This window comes from Alosa sapidissima, chromosome 12 (genome assembly GCF_018492685.1).
Source record: "Alosa sapidissima isolate fAloSap1 chromosome 12, fAloSap1.pri, whole genome shotgun sequence".
Taxonomy (NCBI): domain Eukaryota; kingdom Metazoa; phylum Chordata; class Actinopteri; order Clupeiformes; family Clupeidae; genus Alosa; species Alosa sapidissima.
The window spans coordinates 31,470,035-31,481,470 of NC_055968.1; the positions used below are offsets into that span (position 1 = coordinate 31,470,035).

At 45.2% G+C, this 11,436-nt stretch overlaps 1 protein-coding gene across 4 annotated transcripts in view; it reads right to left on the bottom strand.

Moving 5' to 3' along the window:
* pbx1b (pre-B-cell leukemia homeobox 1b) overlaps positions 1 to 10,103 on the bottom strand; it is a 66,790-nt gene extending 56,687 nt beyond the window's left edge. For all 4 annotated transcript variants that reach the window (XM_042057772.1, XM_042057771.1, XM_042057774.1 and 1 more), the window contains exons 1-2: positions 9,465 to 10,103; positions 8,051 to 8,124 (exon numbers count right to left, since the gene is read on the bottom strand). In XM_042057772.1, coding sequence (XP_041913706.1) covers positions 8,051 to 8,124; positions 9,465 to 9,652 — 262 coding nt within the window. In that variant the 5' untranslated portion in view covers positions 9,653 to 10,103. The remainder of the gene's footprint in view (positions 1 to 8,050; positions 8,125 to 9,464) is intronic.
* Positions 10,104 to 11,436: the final 1,333 nt, after the last annotated feature.

Below are 11,436 nucleotides of genomic sequence, written 5' to 3' on the forward strand. Positions count from 1 at the left end.
GCAGACTCCATTCATACGTTTAAAAATGCACTGAGCAGCTGTATCAATTGCACCGCAAACTTGATGTCATACTTAATTACCAAACAGCATCACAGTTAAATTTCTGTAATTAAGCCTCTTAATATGATTAACACGTCTCAATTAGGCCACTGACAATTTGCATAATTTATAAGGCAACATAATTGTGCTCTGGTGTAGGCTGGGTGATAACAAAACACTAAATGCATTATGTCACTCCTGGAATCCATCTCGTTGACGCCTGTCAAATGGATTCCTAATTGCACTTATGCTAAATGAAAAAAAACTGTAGAATCTCAAAACTTCCTCAGATTATATAAACTGTGTTTTTTCTCCCAGTGCTCATTTAAGCTATTTTATTGCACACAGTTTCCTGCTCAGGAGCTCCATACAGAGGAACAATCAAGCACAGAGATTGCACACCAGCAGGGGTGCTTAGCTTCACTTTCCTTCTGCTCCCCTTCTCTCTCTCTCTCTCTCTCTCTCTCTCTCTAGCTGTCTCTTTCCCTCTCTCGCTCTCTCTTTCCCACTCTCGATCTCCCCCTCCTCTCTCTCTCTCTCTCCTGCTGTCTCTCCATCCCTCCATTGTCTCCTCGGAGGAGTGCTGTATCAGCAAGGAAGCACAGAGAGATAAAGCGAGGACAAAGGCATGTTAGCATGTTAGCATGCGCTGCCAAGCCACAGGCAGACAGGGACAGCATGTTTGACGCCAGGGGCCGAGCCAGCAGAGGCTTTCGCCGGACCCATCCGCCAAACACCAAACAAGCATGTACAATCCACTGTCTGGGCTGAGTAGTCCTGGCTCTGCACATATATCCACAACGTGCCTAAAAACCAAAGTCGCTTTGGTTAAAAAGCGTCAGCCAAATGTAATGTAATGTAATGTAATGTAATGTAAAAACATACGCCAAGGCCAAAAGAAAACGCAAAGAAAGACATGCGTTTTCCTCACTGTGGGGCCTGTAGTGTGATAGACTAAACTCCAAGTAGAGACAATATTTACATGTGTAGGCTAAATGCAGAATACATACCTTGATATCACAGTGAGCTCTAGGCATTGACTGGCCTTCAGGGTTGACAGCGAAACAAGAGGGAAACATGATGTTTAAGAGCAAGCGAGTGTACGACCATAGACACTGTGGCTACTGGCATCCAAGGGAATAAACGAAATAATCAAATAAGAGACGGAGGTGTCGAGGCATCCCGACAGGCCAACACCAGTGGACGTGTCGCCACGGCGACAGCAGCGTGGCGGGGAGCGGCGAGCGAAAGGCACCTCCCCCCACGTCTGTAATCTGATCCCCGGGCTCACTTGGCCAGCGTCAAGTCTTTACTCTGCCACTCTCCTCTCACCCCATTTTCACCCTTCAAAAAATAACATTACATCACTCCGCTAGTCACTTTTATAAATGGGACGTCCCCCCCGGGCCTGAAACCATACACTATTCAAACACATGCCTCCAGAAAACTGGCCTTTTGTTGAGGTCGGCGGCAAGGGGGTGGGGGGGTGGTGGTGGTAGTAAAAATAAAGCGACGAGTCTGTGCAGAGTGTTTAGCGAGCATTTCGCTGAAGGATTGTTGGGATTTGACATTGGTTTATAAGATTTAGATTTATAACGGTTGTGAGATGTTTACAATGACCAAATCAGCTCCTTTTCAATATCATCTGGCGAGACATTTGTTTACAGGAGAGCTGGAACACCATCCAACCCCACCCAACACCCCCATCACCCCCACTTCAAAGTTCAAGAGTGAACAATGTTTTCTTTTTCTCCATCATACACTTTTTCAAACATAAAAGATTTGCCTGTTGGAGTTTGACGGAGATAAAGTTCTCTTTAAGTGGCTGTCAGTAAATAAAAACATATGACAGGAACTCTGCAAACGGCCATCAGCGCTTAATTATGAACAGATTCGACACTGGCTCCATGCTGTGAGAACCATTAGAAAATTAGAAAAGTCTTTAATATGACAACTGCAACTTAGCACGGCTGTAAATCCCCTAGTAGTCCCCTTTCGTACTGCAAGCATTTCCCTTTCTTTTTTTCAAAGCCAAGGTTCAAGGTGGTGTCACAGAACTGGCGGTTACATTAGGCAATTGGATGCCGTGACACCATTCTTAAGTGCTTGGAGATCCAAGCGTTCAAGCTCCTTTGAGACTGGTATGCCCCAATTCTCTGATGCAAGGGGAACCAAACAGAGAAATCTGCTATTTGGCATCTCTCCTTTCATGTACAGACAGGGTTATGTCACTTTTTGTGCTTTGAATAAATAATGCCCCTACCACCACCACCACCACCACCAAAATAAAATTGTTTAAAAAATTGCTAGCAGAGTTCTAAGTCAGCATGACCTAGTCCTGAAACAGAAGGGTTGCATTGTTTGAGAGTATTTTTGGAAAGTGGGGGTGTTGCGGTGCATCTAATAACACGACTTGTGTGTGTGTGTGTGTGTGTGTGTGTGTGTGTGTGTTCCAGGGATGGCAGAGTCAGTGACAAGACGCCGCCATTGTTTTCACGGCTGACTTTACGAGTCGACCTCGCTCTTGCCCTTTAGTCACACGTCCCCCATAATGCAGCCACGTCAGTTGGTATGCGGCTGCGAGGTTTAGTCCTGGGCTATCATCGCGTTTGATGTACTGCTCGTCTCCCCCCAACTCACCGACAGTGAGCACGTTCAACCCACATGGCTGTATTTGTAGGGTGGAAATGTGTTATTATAATGACCATACTGGTCATGTAAGTCCAGGTACTAGTATTCCTGTAATAAATATCAAAATGTGCTGAAAGTTAACAATAGATTTATACAGATAACTTATCATTAAAACATAACATCAATTTTCCAGGGGGAATAATTATACAAAATCAAAGTTAAATTTTGAACTTCAGTCTTGAACAGAAGCAACAACCTACACACACACACACACACACACACACACACACACACACATTTAAACTCCCTACCTCTATATTTCTCTGTAACGCAAGAGGAGAAAGAGCAAGAAAGATTTGGCAAAGTAGCATTCCTTTCTGTGGGATGAGAGGCAAAATATGTTAGGAATGAAACTAAGAAGTGAAGGGGGAGAAACAAAAAAACACACACACACACACACACACACACACACACACACACACACACAGGAGTCTGAGCTCAGGGCTGCTCTCCTAGAGTGTATGCGTAAGCCAGCCAGCACGCCATTGTGTTTGTTTATAGATCTCTATACAGCCCAGAATAAGCACACAGGGCCGGGTCAAAGGTCAGGTGCTGCCCAGCGCCCACGCTCCATCCTGCAGGTGCTGTCATCCGCCCTAGGGACAGCGAGGGAGGGGGGCATCCCGAAAGGAGAGTGGGGGGGGGGGCACAGGGAGATGACAGATAAAAATCGACACAGGAGGGGACCCTGCTCGTCGCCACAGCATTGTCATGACAACCCCACACACAGACACGCCACGGAGCAATACAGATAAAAATCGATAGCAACAGCAACAGACCCACCGGCATCCAAGGAGAGCTGGCCAGCCATTTATCAAAGCCTATTAAAAATTGACTGCTTTATTGGTGATAAAAAGACAGTGAAGGCCTGTGTTGGTTTTCACTCCTTTTCTTACGGAGAGTATTTTCTGTGGCTGACACAGAGAGCACAACATTTGGTTGTTTTAGAGACTAATCGCTGGCACCTGGTTTTCCAAACAGTTTAATAATTCAACAAAAATTACGGGTCTTGCTGACAACACTGCCATTTTAATGTATTCTGTTTAATAAAACATTGGCATCCACAAAAGGCTAAAATATTGCTGAAAATGTCCACATCGTCTGTAAAGCTCGCCTAAATGACAGTGACACTAACAGTGTTCCAAGTCATAAGCGCTCATCATTAACATCTTCTCAGCACCACTGAATCAAGAGCAGCCAGCATCACAAAGCATGGCTGACTTTTGATCATGACAATGAGAAGAACTCCAGTGCACTCCTTCAATAATTCATTACAGGAATCTATGTAGTGGAAAGGTAAAGGAATAGCAATGTTTCATCTTTTCTCAACATTTTTAAAAACACTAATAAATAAATAAATATGAGCAAGTCTGTTGTTTGTGTTTATTTTTCAACAGCAGGTTTTGGTGAAAGAAAGCATAATTTCAATCAAGTGTGAATGCTAATGTGTTCTTTAAATAACAGACTTAAACAATACAAGGAGAAAACCATCTTTCTGGATTCTTCAAATTGGGATATTAATGCATGTTTATATAAAAGTATAAAAATGTGTGTGTGTGTGTGTGTATATGTATATATAGTGAGAGAGGGATTATTAATATATATATATATATATATATATTAATAATCCCTCTCTCACTATATATACACACATAAAGCCAAAATTAATAAAATATGGAACAATGGAATTTTACCCAATTCTCCCAACTCATTTCATTTGCATTCAAACAGTACGACATCTGAAATTCAAAACTCTTCAAAAAATAAAACAAGGAGGAGAAATTTTCTCGACAGCACAAAATGTCGGCAACTACGCCGGGATCCCCCAGAGAGAAGCGTGCGCTGTCAAAGCGAGACCCAAATAGCCCTGCTAATGTGTCTGGAGCATTCATACATATTCAGAGCCCTAAAACGAGACAGATTCCAGAGCTCCATCGTGCCGCGCTCCGTGTCGTATTTATGTTACATCTGGCAACGTCGAGCGCAAAGCAGAGAAGCGCAGAGGAGAGGAGAGGAGAGGAGAGGAGAGGAGAGGAGAGCCGCGCCGTGCCGTGCCGCACCGAGTGGAGCACCAGTCCATCTCAGAGGCAGCGCTGACGCCAACATGTCCCAGACTAGCCCCCAACACTGATCAGCGCCACCGTGAGAACACACACACACACACACACACACACCTACTCCCTTCCCCTTCTCCTGCCTGCCCGGGCCATTCAGTACCAGGACAGTGGAGACGGAATGACCAGACATGGGGGAGTAGCGGAGTGCGGAGTGTGTGTGTGTGTGTGTGTGTGTGTGTGTGTGTGTAGGGGGAGAGCAGAGCCCATTAAGTCACAGGCGAGATCACCAGCCCCCATCTCTAATGTACACTGCGCTTGGCAACAGGCCTAGACGAGAAGTTTTATGATTGAAACGAAGACATAAAAGACTGCAGAGAAAATATGTGCATGGATATACTTTTCTTCCTCTTTCCAAATGACATTTGTTATATTTGTTCATTTTCCTGAAATGTGCTTTTCACACAGACAGAACTTTGTAGTGCATGAGCAAGTGGGGGAGGTAGACATATAGATGTGCATCTAACTAAACCCTTTTTTTTATATAATATATAATATTTAAATATATTCTAACTATGATCATCTAGCTTTCCCTTTTTTTTTTTAACCATGGGGCCATCACTTTCCTCTTGCCCATCAATCACTGCTCCTAAACGGAGACTAGATCCTCTCGGATACGCTGGGAGCCTAGTGGTGATGACAGGACTGAGAACCCAAACAGCAGAAGGCACATAGCCACCCTATTAAAACAAAACCCACTGTAGAACACAGTGTCGACGGTGGTGGTGGGACAGGGACATGGGAAGGAGGAGGGGTGTGTTTGGGGATGTAGAGTGTGTGTGTGTGTGCGTGTGTGTGTGTGTGTGTGCGTGTGTGTGAGAGAGAGAGAGGGGCAGTGGGGGGGTGGGGGTGGTCAGGGATTCCCCAGAAGACTTTTTTATGCAGCTCCGCTGATAGCAGCCAAACCAAACAGCCACAGCTCACCACGGTGATGACAAAACAAACAAAAGCCAAAATCCAGCACAGCAGCAAAAAAGCCCAGGATTTAGGGGCTCTCGTCCACTCAGGGAGAGCACCTTCATCTAGCCTATCCTATGGTCTCTACACAGGAGTACAAAGATATATACACACACACACACACACAGACACACAAGACACAGTAAGCCCTGGAAAGCTTGTAGATTTCTCTGGGCTCTTTCAAAATGGGAGGGAAGAAAAAAGGGGCCAACAGCCAGGAAGAGGTCGGTGTCACTGTGAGCTTCATGTGGACTCGAACTCTGGATGAACCCTCCAAACTGCCAGGGAGTAACACACCATGCATAACTGTAACTCCCACCTCCAAAAAGTCCCAGGCTAGACAACAACACACAAAACGAGAGAGAGAGAGAGAGAGAGAGACAGAGAGGGGGAAAAGAGAGAGAAGGGGGTGTGGGGGGGAGCAAAAGTACGCGCCAACAGGCCTGAAAAGGCCCCCTGCTCTCCTGAAGACAGAGCCCGATTGAGGGCGAACTCCATGGGGCAGCGGGGCTGGCGAAGAGCTGGGGGGGGGGGGGGGGGGGGGCTATGCATTGGGCTGGACTGAGGTGGGGGTTTTCGACTTCAATGAAAACATCATGCAAGGGCAGCGTAGCGCACAAGGAGAGAAAAATAAACAGTGGGATCCTAGCCACCCCATGGCTCTGTGCTCTGCCTTCACTTCACTTCAGCTCGAGCTGCTTCCCTCGCTCCCTCCCTCCCTCGCTCCCTCCCTCCCTCCCTCCCTCCCTCCCTCCTTTCTTCACTCACTCGCTCTCTTCCTTCCGCGCTGGCTCGCCAGATAATGAAAAAGATATCGCTCTTTATCCTCCATCTATCCCCCTTTTTATTTCATGCACTAATGACTGTGAGACACACTGGAACCATGTGCTGCGTCGAAAGCCGAATGGGGTGCGATAGCATCTCAATACCTCGCCAGTCTGCAAGTCCGATGCAGTCTCCTCTGCCGGCCGCCACACTGTCGGCTGGCCGCCTATAGGCCTGAAAGGTGAAAATGAAAGCAGAAATACTACGCAAGCCACCGCTCCCCGCCGCTGACTTCTAGTACTGCCAATTTCAAAAATGTCAAGTGGGAAAAAAGGGGGGGTTGGGGGTGGTGGAGGTGGAGGGGTGATGGTGGAAGGGAGGTGGGGGGGGGGGGGGGGGGGGCTAGGCAAGGAGGTGACTTATGCCTCGCACCGCGTAATGTCAGCTCGTCTCTGCTCTTGGTGCAATTATTCCAGTGACACGCGCTCTCACAACACAAGAGGGGAGACACAAGTGAAGTAAATGAGATACATACTCTGGATTTGACAGCCCACACGCATTCGCATTCGCATTCGCATTCTCACACACACACGCACGCACGCACACACACACACACACACACACACACACACAGGAGAAAACATTACAGTGCAACTGGTAATTTAGCTCAAAGCCTTCCATCATTTCCCTCCAATACCTAAAAGTCTTACTGCCTGCATTTTACAGCTTCCCCAATTGATCAGGACCCCTAATAAAATATCACGCTCTGCACTCTCCTCCAGCAAGCATTGGGACTAAATTAAAACGCACAGGCAAAAAGTGCATACCACAGAGAAAGGGACAGCCAAGCTGGCAAAGATGGCTAACAGTTAATTGCTGAAAAGTGAAGCTGTTCTGTTGGGGGGGACGAAATGTCTTACACGTTTTTCTGCAATTCCTGGATGCCACAAAGAGCCATTCACACCTCCAAATTGTCACCAAAAATACAATTGAGATGGTATTTTCATTGACTGAACTGAGAAAATACAGTTCAGAAACTCACTTAAAAAAAACATGCTCCAAGACCCTCCTAGAGGTTAACAGAGAGAGTGAGTGTGTGTGTGTGTGTGTGTGTGTGTGTGTGTGTGTGTGTGTGTGTGTGTGTGTGTGTGTAGACCATCTTTAATTTTGACAACCAACTTTCATGGATTTTTGTCAGAAAATTGCATAGCAGCTTTAAGTATTTAAACGTATCTTATCAGTAGGCCTAACTTAGTACTGTAGTTTAATTAAAGGCTATACCCTAGCATATGGAATCACTCAGAATTACACAGTTGTGTTTACCAAAACACAGCAACTGAAAATGGATACGGAGGCTATAGGCCATATCAACAAAGTAAGGCAGTGAGAAAGATGACACCACAATGATTAATCTATTACGATAAGATATAGGCCTACAGATTAAATTAAAACGCACATGACATAAAAAGGTAAATAACTTGTACCTGTTTTTTCTTTTATTTCGCACAAGACGTTGAAGAGCGCTGGCTTCATTCGGTGACAGTTCAATGCGTGTTTCCTAAAATAAAATAAAAGTCCATTTTACATCTTTTCAACTCTATCAGCAGCAGTGATCCGTAGATCAACGGAGATAGGACCGCATTTCGCGCCTGCAATAATGCCTGACAGGTAGTCTACCACTAACAAAAGGATTCATGTAAACACATATATGGTTATGCTCTTAAATATCAATAACACCAAGCTGGAGGGAACTCATTTTCAACAACAAACTTCTCAGCGTAACACAAGACTATGGCTTGTAAATTTAAATATTTGATTAACTTTTACAAACTTGTCAAATTTTCGATGATGGTCTGCAATTGAATTATTAGTTATTGTTGTAAAAAGTTACTATTATTGTTGACATTCTTATTGATTATAAATGTCGGATTGTCTCTCATCTGGATATTCTACAGGTTATGCATTCAGGCTACATTGTTGGTTTAATTTGTACATTTCATATTTTAAGTACACACGTTTGACAATGCTTATTAAATGTACAGAGTCATTTTCCTCGACTAAGCAGCCAATAAAATAGCCTGATAACGAGTTATTTGGAATAAAGATTTTGGTTGTTTGTATTGTTTTGGCCAAGACAATTACTTCTTATGTCCGACATACACAGACACATTATTCAGCAGTGCCAACATACCTCAGATAATAATGAAATATTTCCTGAGCTTCAGTGTTAAAAATAAATAAATCCAGATTCCTTCGTGTTCAGGTCTACTGAAAATGGACGGGGGAGAAGAAGGCTGGGCTATGTAATAGACTATAGCTGTCACATCTGCCTATAATTATTGCAAATTCGTCTCCCTAGTGATTCAGGCATCATGTTGTGACCATTGGACAAAAGAAATGCAGTTACCTGACAATTTGTAACCACTTATTTCACCAGTTCAGAAGATTGATCACCACAATAAGTAGTCGTGACAGAACCAGGTGACATCTTCAAATGCTAGTCCTTAAGAATAATATCTATTTAACAAATAACCGATATTATTGAATGTCAAAGTCAGAACCAAAATCTAACTTGTCAATCTGTTGTCCAAATAGTTTGAATACTCACTTGACAAGACAAAGTTTACATGAAGGCTAGTTACTGCCAAGAGTGAATGTCATTGCTGTAGACTACAACCTGATTTGTATCATTTTCACTCTTTGCCATTGTTTTTCTTGTGCATTCTCTCGCGCTTGGAACGCGCTATTATATTCCTTAGATAGCGTTCGGGGAAGCTCTGGTTGTTGTCGGTTTAACCAAAGAGTGTGTTTAAAATGTCACCATTATGGCTCCTCGTTATAATTTAGTGTCCAACATAATTATGTTGGAACATGCAGAACACGTCTAAGACATCTCACCTGGCCTGTGCTTCGTCCAGACTTTGATCTGTGATGGTCATGATTTGCTGTAAAATGTCTCCAATGTCTTGTTTTCTTCCGTCACCGTCGGATCCTCCGGTGCCCTCCTGCATGTGCTGAGACAGGCCGGGGTGCCCTGTCATCCCTACTCCCGCGTGAGAGTGCATCAACCGGGACTGCTCGTCCATGTCGCTCGAATTAATGCTGTATCTCACCGCCGCTTCGCTCGCGTTACTCCCCTGTAAACTACAAGAATACGCACGGAAATTCCTTCGGATCTATGCTGAGTCCACACCGATCCTCCCCTTGCTGACTCCTCTTATGTTTTCGCCGTAGCAAGAGACGGTTAGGGGAAAGGCAAACCCACTGACTCGCTCTCTCCCAGCTGGTCTTGAGCTAAATGTGAAACCTGATCTGAAATACTGCCTTGACCCACTGTGTCTATGCGTGGAAGAGCAAGGAGCTGAAACTGTAATTTCGGCGCGTGCTTTCTCCCGTGTTATAACGGTGTCTGGTTCCCGGTGTGCAACCGTTCCACCCGATAGACAGTGCTGCGTCGGAGGGAAGAGTGTTTCAGACCTTTAGATATAGGTTATTTCGACTTGTTTCATCCCCTTGCTTTTGTTACGTGCAGCACTGGCAGCGCATAGCGAGACTATGAAGCACAAACTCCACCCACCCGACATGATTGGAAATAGAGACCATTTAGCTCCTCCTTGAAGTGCTTCACATGAAACGTCAATCATAGAACAGGGAAGGTGGGACGCAGGGACCAGCTTTAATACTGTATCCGATGTATCGTGTTGTAAGCACTTCGGAGTGGCACCTCAGGTGATGGATTGGACCAGATCCCGAAATAAGTAATTGTGGTTGAGAACAAGAGGTCTGCTCTTGTCTCCCCCTCTGACCAAAGGAAGACCTCCATTTTCTCCACAGAACTCCATTTAATGTTCCGGACCGTTGCCAAGAAAAAGACTTATCCTATGTTACTGGAGCTGCTAATCAAAACAATCGACTTTCCCATTCATTTGTTAAAATTATTAAGACGATTATGCATTTAACATGATTAACGACAATGGATGTCTCCACCTCTCAGCTGCTGGGGCCTTTATGGTGACAAATATTCGCTCACCGTTTTAATTCAACTTCAACTTCGCATTTCAAGCTGTCCTCGTGATATGTCAAATGTGCATAGAGACTGAGCATTTCCTAGCGTATTCATCTTCACATTCCAAGGCCAGCCCTGTGCAGTGAGTGCATTGTTGTATTTTGGTGTACAGTGTTTGTGTGAGCGACTGTGTTTGTGGGGAGGGGGAGGCTGGTTTTTTTTTTTTTTCAGGTATGTTAGGGAGCCACGCTTGGCTGGGTTTTGCTGGGCGCTCCTAATGTAAGCCGGTGACCCATGGTGGGCAGTCAAGCAGCAGGGTCTGTGTGAGTGTCTGGCCAGGCTGAAAAGTGCCCTCTAGGCCCTGAGGAGGCCTCCAGTCAGCCGCTGCTGCTCCTGCCATGGGGAGCCACCCAGGAGATGACGAGGAGGGAGGGTGGAGTGCGTGGAGGAGAGCGGTGGGGGCGGTGGAGGGCACGCATGTTGGGAAACGCTGAATGAGGGGGGTGAGCAGACTACGATGGAGGGACAACTGACTGCACGGACAACTTTTTTTTTTGTCAAAACTAGCTGGAAGCGATGATTCAGAATCCTTTAGTGCAGAATTAAATTGTGGACAATCAGTCCCTCTGGTGTTATTTGAGGGTGGATTATTATTTATTTTTTTCTCTTTCTTTTTTTTTGCTATTGGCTGTTGTTCAGTGCTGGGAAAAAGACAAGAGAGAGGGAATATTTTCATGTGGTTTCAGAAGCCAAAGAAAGAATCAGGGAGCTTTACAAGTCTCTATCTCTCTCTCTCCCTCTCTCTCTCTCTCTCTCTCTCCCTCTCTCTCTCTCTCTCTCTCTCTCTCTCTCTCTCTCCACAGG